General features: G+C 36.5%; 1 protein-coding gene across 1 annotated transcript in view; it reads left to right on the top strand.

Moving 5' to 3' along the window:
• The window catches only part of TTC29 (tetratricopeptide repeat domain 29), a 264979-nt gene that overhangs the window by 110114 nt on the left and 139371 nt on the right, over nucleotides 1-15494 (top strand). The window contains 1 exon segment of the mRNA XM_011956790.1: nucleotides 5707-5798. Within this exon segment, the coding sequence (XP_011812180.1) occupies nucleotides 5707-5798 (92 nt within the window).

The following is a 15494-nucleotide window of genomic DNA, read 5'->3' on the forward strand; positions in this document are numbered from 1 at the left end:
TGGGAGATCCACTGCTCTCTTCAAAGCTGTCAGACAGGGGCATTTACCTCTGCCGAGGTTTCTGCTGCTTTCTGTTTAGCTATGCCCTGTCCCCAGAGGAGGAGTCTACAGAGGTGGGCTGGCCTCCTTGAGCTGTGGTCGGCTCCACCCAATTCAAGCTTCCAGGCGACTTTGTTTACCTACTTAAGCCTCAGCAATGGTGGACGCCCCTGCCCCAGCCTCGCTGCTGCCTTGCAGTTAGATCTCAGACTGCTGTGTTAGCAATGAGGGAAGCTCTATGGGTGTGGGACCCTCTGGGCCAGGTGTGGGCTATAATCTCCTGGTGTGCCGTTTGCTAAGACCCTTGGTAAAGCGCAGTATTAGGGTGGGAGTTACACGATTTTCCAGGTGCTGTGTGTCTCAATTTCCTTTGGCTAGGAAAAGGAATTCCCTTCCCCCTTGCACTTCCCAGGTGAGGCGATGTCTCGCCCTGCTTCAGCTCTCGCTGGTCGGGCTCCACCCGCGGACCAGCGCCAACTGTCCGACACCACATGACCCAGTGAGATGAACCCGGTACCTCGGTTGAGAATGTAGAAATCACCGGTATTCTATGTCGCTCATGCTGAGAGCTGGAGGCTGGAGCTGTTCCTATTCGGCCATCTTGGGTGCACCCTAGGTCTTTAAACTTTTTAAAAACAAATTAACTGGAACAGTGTTTTCCTATAAAGGCTGGCTGGGCAGAGGGGTCGGGAGACAGTTCCATCTAATTTGGAAAAGGTAGGCCTGAAGTGATAGTTCTCATAGTGGTTTAAAGTTTCAGTTGTTAAAGCAAACATAAGGGTCAAGATTGGTGGAATTTTATGTTTTAATGGTTTCTAAAATAAAGCTATATAAGAGAAGAATTGCAGTGGGGTGAGAAATAGGAAAACAGAGGAAGTCAGAAAGGAGGATGAATACCAAATACGGTTGAGACTCATGAGTCTACGTAATGTGAATTTTTTTCAACCAAATGTAGATAAAAAATACAGGATTTGACGGATTGGGACCTGCCTGTAGGAACAACCGTGTCATTCAAGAGTCAGCTGTGGTTCATTTTTGTCTGTCCAAGGTACTCTCCTAACTGGTAGTCCTAAGCATAGAAAGGAAAAAAGACAACTGGGTGCTCAAAATTATTAGACCTAATAATGTCTTCCTATGTGTCTCCATAAAGGTGCCAAAGCTCAAGCACAAAATTTATTCTTTTAAATTTTAAATTCCTATCTTCTGAGAGGGCAAGGATATTTTTCTACTTTCTCTAAGACAGATAGACATTCTACTTTTTTTTGACAATTGACAATGTTTGACTTAAGTCTGATATTCCCTGAGACTATTGCAGTCAAAATAAATTAATAATCCTTAAATTTCATTTTACAACAACACTTCTTCAAAGAATCTGTAGCATATCCCCAGCATTGTTCTTTTGTATACTCTCATTTTTTTTCTGGTGAGTATCCTACTAGTTTTGTTTCTAGGTGACCAATAGCAATTATTTTATTGTAAGAACTTTGGATTTTATTTGAAAATGTTTTTACCAAGTACATCTATTTCATTTTGGTAAGAAGATGGTCTGTTTTCTTTGAAGTCACAGAAATTGTTTTCAAAGCTTCATTTTCATTACTCACCGAAATTATTGGAGCAATTGGATAGAGTGGCCATGTAGCACTCAATTCTTATGAGGTGTATGAACTGGCTTTGCCAACTTTGGTAACTTTGGTATCATGTCGTTTGGTGTCCATTGAAACTTACATAGTAGCACACTAAATTAATGTTCTCCTCTGTCTTTTGACAAAGGTTAAATTAGTTCCCTTGAACAAATTTATTTATATTTTTTATATTGTATATATTTTCAATTCATCAAAATATTTGTACCTGGGGATCCTTTATTTTTGCCTATCTCTGATTTGCAATGCTAGATTTTAACCATCCTGATCCTGGCTCTGTTTCCAACATATTGTCTGCCACAGGGGTAGTCAATCAAGTGCAGTGCACCCCTCAGATTGCCACACTGTATTTTCTTATAATACTTGAAGTATTCTTTGTAAAAATCGTTCCATTCTTTGTCTAGTGATTCAAGTTGATCAATATTTATTAATTTGTAGATTATACCTTACCTGCCTTAAGCAGATAAAGTTGCCTACTATAAATCCGTATAAAACATCTGTATCTTTTTAAAAAACTTCTATTTTAAGTTCAGCGGTACCTGTGCAGGATTGTTATATAGGTAGACTTGTGTCACAGGGGTTTATTTTACAGATTATTTCATCACCCAGGTACTAAGCCTAGTACGCAACAGTTATATTTTCTGGTATTCCTCCTCCTCCCACCATCCATTCTCAAGCAGGGCCCCAGTGTCTGTTGTTCCCCTCTTTGTGTCCATGGGTTCTCATCATTTAGCTCCCACTTATAAGTGAGAATATGCAGTATTTGGTTTCCTGTTTCTACGTTAGTTTACTAAGGATAATGGCCTCAAGCTTCATCCATGTTGCTGCAAGGGACATGATCTCGTTCTTTCTTATGGCTGCATAGTATTCTATGGTGTATATGTACCACATTTTCTTTATCCAGTGTGCATTGATGTGCATTTAGGTTGATTCCATGTTTTGGCTATTGTGAATAGTGCTGCAATGAACATTTGCACGTGTGTGTCTTTATGGTAGAATGATTCATATTCCTCTGGGTATATACCCAGTAATGGGATTGCTGGGTTGAATGGTAGTTCTGCTTTTAGCCCTTTGAGGAATGGCCACACTGTTTTCCACTGTGGTTGAACTAATTTACATTCCCACCAACAGTGTATAAGCGTTTTCTTTTCTCCACAACCTTTGCCAGCATATGTTGTTTTTTGAATTAGATAATAGCCGTCCTGACTGATGATAGATGGTATCTCATTGTGGTTCTGATTTGCATTTCTCTAATGATCACTGATATTGAGCTTTTATCTGTATGCTTTTTGGCCACATGCGTGTCATCTTTTCAAGTGTCTGTTCACCTCCTTTGCCCACTTTTTAATAGGGTTGAATTTTTCTTGTAAATTAAAACATCTGTTTCTTCTACAGAATTTGTAGTATCATATTATTTTTCCACTCATTTTAATGCTTTTTAGTTTGAACTACACAATTTGCCAATCCACTGTGTTTTGTCTAGTAATCTTTTTATGACTCCACCTGTATGCACTCCTCTCTCCCACTGCAGCTCATGTTCCGGAGGAGCAGAGGGTGTGTCTTTGATTTAGAGCAGTTCCTTTGCAAGACCCTCATGTGAATTTCATGTGATTGACATTTTCCCTACTTGGTCAATAATGAACTATACTTGTCCTACTGCCTATATATTTCCTGTTTTTCTGTAAATTGTTTAAGGAAATACCCACACTCTCTCCACTCTCTGAAACCACAAAAAAGATCAGTTGTCTTTACTTTGAAGAGAGATACTCCTACCAGGAGCTGTTCACTGGTGGCTAATTAACAGGTTCCCAAAGAATTTTTATCCTGATATCTACATAGCACTTTATATTATCTCACAGTGTCACAACCATTCTCAGAGGTAGACTTTCTTTTTTACTATGAGGAAATTAAACTTAAAGAGATTTCCTGGTCCAAATGTGTTGGGTATGGAAGGCTAGCACATGAATCCAAGTGTTCTTATTCTAAGGTTAGTGTTCATTTCAGCAGGCCACATCTGTCTCCATGGGGAAGCTACTATGGAATCAAGTGCAAGGCCAAAGCTGTTTTTTGCCCCTCTGCCCCCAGGAATTATTGCACAGTGGTGTGGGATAGGAGCCATCAACACTGAAGTATCTACCTCTGTTTTCTTGGGAATCTACCCTTCCATCCATGGGTTGAAGAATCACACCTCACAGATAAAATTGGGCACCTCTGATTGTTGCCATGTGCTTCAGAGCCCATGGAGATCAGGGCCATGAGAGAGTGGTGCAGTATAAGCACAGTTTTAGCCCTGGAAAAAACCTGTCTTCAGTCATTGTTAATTCACATGGTTGTATCAGTCCAAAGTCTGGAGCACTGAACTATAAATGCCTTGAGGGTTACAGGCATATTCGCATCTACTTAAGATCCTATGGTCTAACATAGTGCCTGAGACACAATAACGGTATTTGCTGAAAAAAACAAATGAACTATTTTGGCAGAAAATATAATTATATTCCATCTTTACTTTAAACTTCTAGAATGTCATATAAATTATATGGACCTTAAAAAGATACCAGAAAGTCTCTTCCTAAATATTTTGATATTTGGATTCCAAAAGATATCTTATAAATTCACAAAATTCAGAGGCACTGCCCTTTAACTCAGAAAGGTCTATGTCAATTCATATCAGATTAGATCTAAGTGCTACTTGTTGTGTAAGACAGGGTGAAAAGAATATTCTCAGGTTTACACAGGGTTGTTAGGAGACTTGAAAATGAAAATCAAAGGTCATAACAATGTATATTTCAAAATTGCTAAAAGAATACATTGTTAACATTCTTACCACATTAACAAATGGTAATTTGGTGAGGTGATAGATATGTTATTATTTATTAAAAATAGATATGTTTTTAAAGTACAAAAAAAAAACCCAAATTTTGAACTTTGTGGTTTTAGCAGGAAATAAAACCCTGGGTCAATATATAGCCATAAGTTTTAACAACAGCATTATGTCAAGCAGTCACTTGCAAACCACATGAAACTCAAATTTTATGAAGTGTCACAATAGCCTCATTGAAATTATTTCCCAAATATTGACACGAAGAAAGCAAAGAAAATATCAACCCTGCCGCTCAGACTTAAACCTTCTAGGCTGCCTGATTCAGGCAGTAACAGACGAGTTGTTTTTATGTCGTCCCTCACACTGACTCTGTCTTCCAAATGCCGTCAAATGACTTTTGCTAATTCTTTCTTAGAAAATGTGCAAAAAGGCTTTCCATAGAGGTCTTTGGAGATTTCCTGTGTCCTCATGTGTGTAATAGGTTGGGTCATGTAATAATGAAGGAAAAAGGAAGAATGGGGATTCTATTTTATGTATTTTTCTCCTTCCGGCCATTGAAAGAGGGAAAAAAGGAAAAGGGAAAATTATACCATACAGATGATGTCAGTGTTAAATTAAATTAAGATCACATGTTTGGCTGTGGCAGCTGTAATCTTTTGATTATTGAAGAGATTGTTGGTAATCAAATACATTTGTAAGAAATATTTTTAGTGTAAACTGTATACATGCACAAACTGTGAGCTATGCATCTAATAAAATGATAGATTTAGAAATTGCCTGGCACCTAAATTCATGTTTTTCAAATAGCTATTTATAGAAAGAAAAGTGATATTTAAACTATCATAGTAGAATATTATAATCTGCCTTATATTATCTTAGATAATAGTCCCATATTTTAAAATACTGTACAAACCATTCAATTATTTATTCACGCCTAAGTTATATAAATTGGAAGATTTGGGGAATTGTGCAAGAAAAGAATTATTTTATCCAAAAGTAAGGCCTCACTGTCATGGTTTAAAGAGGTTGCCACAAAACAAGTTATACTACAGATAAAAATAAACCAAACCAACATGAATTTTTAATCAATAAAATTTTTTATAGACATTAAAAACAAGTATTAATTTTAAGTTTTTCTCTTATGAAATGAAACATCAGTGTATCTGGCTGTGCTATATGTTCAATATGTATTTCTCTTCCTGATAGGTCCTTGACACTTACTGTAAAATCTCCACAGAACTGGATGATGATCTCAGCCTGGGGAGAGCCTATGAAGCCATAGCCAAGGTCCTGCAGAGGTAAGTTAGCGCATCCTCGTCTTGCTGTCACTGTGAATTCACTCAACTGTGAAAGGCTTAAATTGTTTGAGGTCTGTCGCTTTCCATTACTGCCTGCTTAAATTTTAAGCAGCGCCCTTCTTAAGTGACCCTTTCATCGTAAGTTATTTTAAACCATTTTGGTATTTTAAAATACGTATCTAAACTCTTCTTTGTCTATGCCTCCTTCGTTGTATTTTCTTTTTGGTTTTCTGTAAGTTTAGTGATGACCTTGAATAAAAGAGAAAAAAATCGGGTCACATCTCACAAGTTAAGAAAGCAGAGAGCACAGAAATATGTAGTACGCTTCAGTGGCTGTGGCTCACCGTAACCTTTCCAGATCTCTTCTTTGAGGAAAGTTTCCATTTATGCTTCAGTCATACTTTTCCATTAAGACATCTCTCCTTTGAGCACATCTGGATAAATAACTGGAGTTAAAACCAATATTCCCACTGTTTCATTTAAAACAGAAAATTTTACATATATGAACAACTTCTGATACCTACTTTTCTATGGAAGGTATACCATTCATCCTTCAGTCATTGTCTTGCAATCATTGTTTACTCCATTTGATTGTTATAGAGTAGCATTATGACTTAAGAAATAATAACAATAAGAGAAGTTATCGGTTAAGGCCTTGGTTTTTACTATGTTATCTTATATCCAAGATACAGTTTTTTAATAATAGTGATGTTGGTAGCAGTAACTATAGTAACAGATATAGATTATGTTAAGTTCTAATTTCTTCCCATTTATATTTCAGTTGTAAACACATACAAGGAGGTGTTTTAAAAGTAAAACCATTATTTCAAAGACATTTGGAACATTAAAAAGTACCTAGTGAAGTAAAATTGGATTCATTATATAAGTACCATTACTAATATAATAATCATAGTTTAAAATATCAGTACCAATGAAATTAAAGATATCCTACAAAATAAATAAAATGCAGTAATCACTGGATAAATGGTTTAGGAACGCAGACATATTTAGAAGGAAAGGCCAGGCATGATGGCTCACGCCTGTAATCCCAGCACTTTGGGAGGCTGAGGCGAGCAGATCACCTGAGGTAAAGAGTTTGAGATCAGCCTGGCCAACATGGTGAAACCCCTCTCTACTAAAAATACCAAAAAAAAAAAAATTAATTGGCCGTGGAGGCGGGCTTCTGTAATCCCAGCTACCTGGGAGGCTGAGGCAGGAGAATCACTTGAACCTGGGAGGTGGCGGTTGCAGTGAGCCGAGATTGCACTCCAGCCAGGGCATCAAGAGTGAAACTCTGTCTCAAAAAAAAAAAAAAAAAGAAAGAAAGGAAAAGAAAAAAGGAACAGGAGAGTATGGGTGTTTACCCAAGAAAGACAGAGCCAGTCATGGGTAAGGCAAGCAGCCTGTGAATGTTATGACCCTTCTAAATAAAGATTGGTAACTAGTCCATGGAAGACCAACTCAGCTATTTTTTAAAACTTTTACTTCTAAATAACAACCCAGAAGATGCAGATGGTTGAATACAAAGAAGAGACTGATAAGAATTCAATTTATGTCTATTTGGAACAAACCAGATCTGCTGATTGTACATTTGATTATGAACTTACTTCACTCTGCTGTTATCACTGCCCAAAAATCAGCAGAAAAGGACTGCATTCTTTGCTTTGCTTTGTAGTAGCATATAAATGTGTCCCCTAACTTGTTTATAAAATAATTTTTACAAAATGACATTTCCATTGTGTTCCAGCATAACTAGAGAGATAAGCTGAGTGTGGTGGTGGGGTCCTGTAATCCCAATTACTTGGGAGGCTGAGACGGGAAGATCCGTGGAGCCCAGGAGTTTGAGTCCAACCTGAGCAACATAGCAAGACCTCATCTCAAAAGTAAATTAATTAATTAATAAAGAGATAAAACTTCAAGGGAAAAATTTATTTATAAACATCTACTAAGCACTTACTATGTCACAGGACAAATATTGAAATGCCCCTTTGGTTATTGATGGTCTTTATAATTATTTTTGAAACTTCCAGAGACATAAAGCTGTCTTCAAATAATTCTCCTTCTTAGCCTTGCTTCTTATCTAGAATATTTTAGCCTCCATCCCAAGATTTGAATTCCTGGTCGATACAGTCAAAGCTAAGTGAAGAGCTGAACAATTATCTAGTTAATTTTGGCACTAACAGGCAATCTGATGTTTTAATTTGCCTATTTAAGTATTATTTGGAGCTTGGGAGTGGGACGGGACAGAGCTATATTTGATGTATCATGAAGCTGAATGTGTTTTGGGTAGGTCTGGGGACCATTCTGTTCCAACACTCTCAGTAGCCTGCCAATGTGCCTTAGGGCAAACATTTAAAGGAGCAAGAAGATTTATCCCCATTTTACTTTTATGCCAAGTAAACTAATTCTTTTTATAAGAATTCCTGGCCAGGCACAATGGCTCACACTTGTAATCCCAGCACTTTGAGAGGCCAAAGTGGGAGGATCACTTGAGTGCAGGAGTTTGAGACCAGCCTAGGCCACATAGTGAGAACCTATCTCTGTTTAAAAATAGAAATAATAATAATAGTTAATTATAAAAAGAATTCCCATCTAGTAAAGTACAATAAAGCCACCAGTGATTTCATGGTAGACATGGATTCTTAATTTTATAATGTTATACAACGCACAAGACAGTGCAGGGGATGCTTATTCTGAGGTCATGGTGAAAAAGTGTCCAAGGCCACAACCAGCTTTCCAATCCAAATCTGTGATTTTGCAGCATCGTCGTTGGTTATAGAGGAACACTCAGGGACTGCAAGCCTCCACATATTATTTCAACATCTGTGCAAAATAATTCAAAAGGGTGATCTACTAACAGGCAGATGTTTCCAAACCTAAAATTCTATAAGATAGACAACAGCATCCTGAATCGCATAAAGCATTATTAAATCAAGTCCACTCATTGAATAAATGCTTTGATGTAAATTCTGTGATCATTTTTAGAACATTTTGCTTGAAAGACTTGATATCCTTCAGTAAACATGCATGTGCACACAAACACACATGCACATACCCACACACATAAACACAAACACACACATGTACCAGCCCTTTCATAGCCCGAAATTGTCCTTCTCAGGTTAGTAGCAACACGCAAGAAACAGACTACAGCCCAAATAGAGGAAATTATGGTGGTGGCAGCTGAGAAATAAATCAAATTGCATATGAAGCTTAGCATCACCTCTAAATCTCTTTTTCCTAACCTATGCAATTGCACAAGTTTCACTAATGGTAGCCCTATCTCTATAAACATATTTTATATCTTTAAAGGAAGTGGAAGAGGATAGCCATGTCTAGGATAAGTGTGTGTCTAAGGCCATCAACTGAGCGTGCATGAACGGTGAATAAGATCTAAGGCTGGAAGCTTCTAAAATGGTTATAAGAATTTATACTAAGCCCTCAATTGAAAAACACACCACAATCCCTCAAGACTGAGGATTTGGTAATACAGAGTTGCCTGTCTGGTGATATTATTAATAGATACAGACTTGGTGTTAGAGTTATTGGGGAAGGTGTTAATAAGTGAACAAGTTTTGTTATTTTTGCCATTGATCTGAATAATATTAATTGCATAAGACTTTAAGCAACATAGTAGAAAATAAGCATTTGTAATGTCATTCTTCCCCTGCTTGGAATAATAGTGAAGAAAAGAGTTGATGTTCTAAAATACTAACAATCGCCTTGTGAAACTACAATAAAAGCTAGAATTATGGTCCATAAAACAAAGAGAAAATGAGTTGAGAAATTGCAAGTAAATATTATTATACAGACAGTTTGAGTAAATACAGAGAGAGAAAATCCCTATATTTTCCTTATGGCATTTCTTTTTTTGCCTCATTTACTGAAGTAGTTCATTTACAGAAATGTCACAACTTTCCAAAATACTCAGATTATTAAAAAAAAATACAGAGAAAAAATTCACAAAAATATGTTTACTACATATTGGTCACAACTAACCCATCTCTGGGTTTATTCCATACCAATTGTAAATTTTCTTGCAAACTCAAGTTAAATTATTTCCTAGAAAACTTTCCACAATGGAGATCTTTAAATCAATCAGCACAAAGTTTCAAGTATGAAAATTACCTTTCTGTTATAGCTGAAAATTAATTTTTTCTTGCTTGAGAGAAATGACATGCCCTAGTAATTTTCATATATTCTTTAAAATGGAACATCCAGGCTTTGATGTGAAATGTCCTAAAAATGACCAAAAAAATACATCAAAACATATCTATTAATTCATGAAATTAAGAATAGCTTTTTGCATTTTCTCCTGTCACTGATCCCATTTGCCTTATTACTTTCATCTGTGGCCCACAAACTTGGTGGCACAATCAACAAACCCCTTAGTGGCTGTTTCATCTCTGCTCCATTTGATTTCTTCTCTCTGAGTAAATGATTAAGTTTTCATGCATTGGTTCAACCAAAATCTATGTTCACTCAACCACATCCTTTATTGATTACTTCTACTGCAAACAGTAGGCCAAGTGTGATATACATAATTGGACAGTTGTCAAGGGACGTGGGTGTTAACGGTCCTGTTTTCCCAGTTGGAAACTGGAATCACCTTGATACACAAATATTCTGCACTGTTTCATTCTCATTCTTTGGACCGAGGAGGCCTGTTCCTCCGAATATATGTTTTTAACTCTCTAAGGTCTGGTTGAATGAATTTAATGATTATACCATATAATATGCTGTTCAAGTTGCACCTGTGCACTGCATATAGAAAAGTGGAATTAATATTTATCTAACATTTTAACCTTGTCCTTTAACTTATACAAATAAGCTGTAGCTTTTCTGTAAGAAAATATTCCATGTTTTCCCCTTCCATAAAAAGAATGGCTTCTGAATCTGTTGCTAACTTTTAAATTTGGAAAACCTTTAACCAGCATATAATGTTAATATTTCAGATGTTGCATTAACAACTTTGCTGTCTGTAGATCTCTACATTCATTGAGTAAAGCAAATGACTTACAATGATAAGACTTTTTTCTCTAGCTTTATTTGTTAGAGCAAATTCTAGATAATTTTGTATGTTTTGGAGATCTGTTGCTCCTCTGGAAGAAAAATGACTTGAATTACCCAGCAATGGGTTTATTTATACTATTTTGTGTTTCTCATACTCTAAACTTAGTTTTTTTTGCTTGTTTCTTTGTATATATCTTGATTTAACAATCCTCAGCAGGCCAAATCTAATTCAAAATGTACTTTCTTCAAAAATATATTGGTTTTTAGAAACATGAACATAAATAAGCTTCAGCGAGTCCATCTTAGCTAAATAATTAATAATCATAATTTTCCCTAAGGTTTTAAAGTGATATTCAGAGAAATCATCATTTTTCCCCATCAATTTTTCTTGAATATTATAGTCTAGGAAAGTGTGTGAAAAATTAACGATTTGACAGAACATTTTTAGTCCTGCAACCACAAGTTCACTCAAAATTCTAAATAATGTATTTTCTTTATTAATATTTAATACTCAAGCTCTCTCGATACCTTTTAGTTTCACAAAACAAATATTTAAATTAAAATAATCGGTGAACCTCTCATTATATTTTACTCTATGCCTGCATTTGAAAATTTCCTCCAATAATTCATATTTTTTCTGGAGAATTGACCTATGCCTATATGTGAAAGATCAGTCATAACTTTGGTATGAAAAAGTGAGGACAGACTTTTAAAAAGTTGTGTTCACAGCTGCGGTAACATAAAATCTCATCCTATTCCTGATGTGTAGAACACTCTTTTATCAATAAGAGAAAAAAGTATTTGATGGTACTTGATACTCAAGTAAACAAAAAATGTGAGCACTTTGATTTTTCCCCTTAGGAAATAGACTTTATGTGACTGATTTGCAGAGCATACATTCAAATCAGAGTGTTTAATTCATCATATGATGAATGTTTTCAGGAAGGATTGCTTAGCTAAACTGAATTTGCCTCTTGGCTTGTGGTAGACAATGTCAAGTAGAGAGCTGTCAATGTGATAGTTGTTTATTTCACTGAGAGATAATAATAACACAAGTGCCATTTATTGAACCCCTACTACATGCCAAGCTATACATTTACACAATTTTTCATCCCACAGCAACTTGTGGCCATTTTTAAAATGAAGAAACAAAAGTTTTCTTTAGTTTCATAACTTTAGTATAATCAAAGTTATTAATCTAAGAGACCGAGCTGAGATTCAAACCTACATCTTTCTAAATTCCACCATAACTCATTTTGACTTTAAAGTAATCTAACTTACTTTTACAAACATATCAGTGTTTACCTCTGAAAATGAATGTTTTTCAAACCTTGGGAGGTTATGCAAGGAGATAACCCTAATCCTACCAATACTTTTAAAAAATAAACTCCATTGAAAATACATTCTGGGGCATATAGAAATGCTACTGGTGGCTGCGGGGCCAAGATGGCCTACTAGAAGCTGGGGCTCCCATCAAAATAAACCATAATAAGTGAGTGAATCCTTCACCAGCAACCAAGGTATCCAGGTTCTGTCATCAAAATTGACTAGAAGGCAGGTGTGACCCACAGAGAGAGGGAAGAACAGTGTGGTGTGGTGGCCCACCAGAGAGCCACACGGGGAAGAGGAGCCCCCTCCCTCCAGCCAAGGGATATGGGCACAGACACGGACGAAGGATCAAATGGATGAAGTGGCAGAAGTCAGCTATAGAAGATGGGTAATAAAAACCTACGATGAGTTAAAGGAGCATGTTCTAACCCAATGCAAACAAGCTAAGAACCTTGATAAAAGGTTAGAGGAATTCGTAACTAGAATAACCAGTTTAGAGAGGAACATAAACGACCTGATGGAGCTGAAAAACACAGCACGAGAACTTCGTGAAGCGTACGCAAGTATCAACAGCCGAATCAGCCAAGCAGAAGAAAGGATATCAGAGTTTGAAGGCCATCTTACTGAAATAAGACATGCAAACAAGAATAGAGAAAAAAGAATGAAAAGGAATGAACAAAGCCTCCAAGAAATATAGGATTTCATAAAAAGACCAAACCTACAATTGATTGGAGTACCAGAGAAGATGAAGAGAATGGAAACAAGCTGGAAAATACACTTCAGAATATTATCCAGGAGAATTTTCCCAACCTAGCAAGACAAGCCAACATGCAAATTCAGGAAATACAGAGAACACCATTAATATACTCCATGATAAGATCGACCCCAAGAAGCATGATCATCAGATTCTCCAAGGTCGAAATGAAGGAAAAACTGTTAAGGGCAGCCAGAGAATGATTCAAAAAGACAAAGAAGTGCATTACATAATGGTAAAGGCAACAATTCAACAAGACGGACTAATTATTCTAAATATATATGCACCCAATGCAGGAGCACCCAGATTCATAAAGCAAGTTCTTAGAGACCTACAAAGAGACTTAGTCTCCCACACAATAATAGTGGGAGACTTTAACAACCCACTGTCAGTATTAGGCAGGTTAACGAGACAGAAAATTAACAAGAATATCCAGGACTTGAACTCAGTTCTGAGTCAAGTGGACCTAGTAGACAGCTACAGAACTCTCTACCCCAAATCAACAGAATATACACTCTTCTCAGTGCCACATGGCACTTATTCTAAAATTGACCACATAATTGGAAGTAAAACACTCCTCAGCAAATACAAAACAACTGAAGTCATAACAAACAGTCTCTCAGATCACAGTGCAATCAAGTTAGAATTCAGGATTAAGAAACTCACTCAAAACTACAAAATTACATGGAAATTGAACAACTTGATCCTGAATGACTACTGGATAAATAATGAAATTAGGATGGAAATTAAGAAGTTCTTTGAAACCAATGAGAACAAAGAGACAACATAACAGAAACTCTAAGACACAGCTAAAACAGTGTTAAGAGGGAAATTTATAGCACTAAATGCCCACAGGAGAAAGTGGAAAAAATCTAAAATAGACACCCTAACCTCACAATTAAAAGAGTTTGAGAGGTGAGAGCAAACTAATCCAAAAGCTAGCAGAAGACAAGAAATAACTAACATCATAGAAGAATTGAGGGAGATAGAAACATGAAAAATCCTCCAAAAAAAATCAATGAATCTGGGAGCTGGTTTTATGAAAAAATTAACAAAATTGATAAACTGCTAGCAAGACTAATAAAGAAGAAGAGAAAGAAGAATCAAATTGACACAATAAAAAATGATAAAAGGGATATCACCACTGACCCCACAGAAATACAAACTACCACTACAGAATACGGTAAACACCTTCACACAAATAAACTAGACAATCTAGAAGAATTGGATAAATTCCTGGATGCATACACCTTACCAAGACTAAACCAGGAAGAAGTCGGATCCCTGAACAGACCAATAACAAGCTCTGAAATTGTGGCAGTAATTAATAGCCTAACAACCAAAAAATCCCAGGACCAGACAAATTCACAGCTGAATTCTTCCAGATATACAAAGAGAAGCTGGTACTATTCCTCTGGAACTATTCCAAACAATTGAAAAAGAGGGAATTTCCTCTAACTCATTTTATGAAGCCAGCATCATCCTGTTACCAAAATCGGGTAGAGACACAACAAAAAAAGAAAATTTCAGGCCAATATCCCTGATGAACATCAATGTGAATTTCCTCAATAAAATACTGGCAAACTGATTACAGCAGCACATTAAAAACTTATCCACCACGATCAAGTCAGCTTTGTCCCTGGGATGCAAGGCTGGTTCAACATAAGCAAATCAATAAACGTAATCTATCACATAAACCAGAACCAATGACAAAGCCCACGGGATTACCTCAATAGATGCAGAAAAGGCCTTCGATAAAATTCAACATCCCTTCATGTTAAAAACTCTCAATAAACTAGGTATTGATGGAACATCTCTCAAAATCACAAGAGCTATTTATGACAAACCCACAGCCAATATAATACTGAATGCACAAAAGCTGAAAGCATTCCCTTTGAAAACTGGCACAAGACAAGGATACCTTCTTTCACCACTTCTATTCAACATAGTATTGGACGTTCTGGCCAGGGCAATCAGGCAAAAGAGAGAAATAAAGTGTATTCAAACAGGAAAAGAGGAAGTCAAATTGTCTCTGTTTGCAGATGACATGACTGTATATTTAGAAAATCCCATCATCTCAGCCCAAAACCTCCTTAAGCTGAGAAGCAACTTCAGCAAAGTCTCAGGATACAAAATCAATGTGCAAAAATCACAAGTATTCCTTTACACCAACAGTAGGCAAGCAGAGAGCCAAATCATGAATGAACTCCCATTCACAATTGCTACAAAGAGAATAAAATACCTAGGAATACAGCTAACAAGAGATGTGAAGGACCTCTTCAAGGAGCACTACAAACCACTACTCAAGGAAATAAGAGAGGAAACAAACAAATGGAGAAACATTCCATCTCCATGGATAGAAAGAATGAATATCTTGAAAATGGCCATAGTACTCAAAGTAATTTATAGATTCAATGCTATTCCCATCAAACTACCATTGACATTCTTCACAGAATTAGAAAAAAACTATTTTAAATTTCATGTAGAATCAAAGAAGACCCCATGTAGCCAAGACAATCTTAAGCAAAAAGAACAAAGCTGGAGGCATCATGCTACCTGACTTCAAACTATACTACAAGGCTACAGTAACCAAAACAGCA

Source organism: Colobus angolensis, unplaced genomic scaffold, assembly GCF_000951035.1.
Source record: "Colobus angolensis palliatus isolate OR3802 unplaced genomic scaffold, Cang.pa_1.0 Scaffold111, whole genome shotgun sequence".
Taxonomy (NCBI): domain Eukaryota; kingdom Metazoa; phylum Chordata; class Mammalia; order Primates; family Cercopithecidae; genus Colobus; species Colobus angolensis.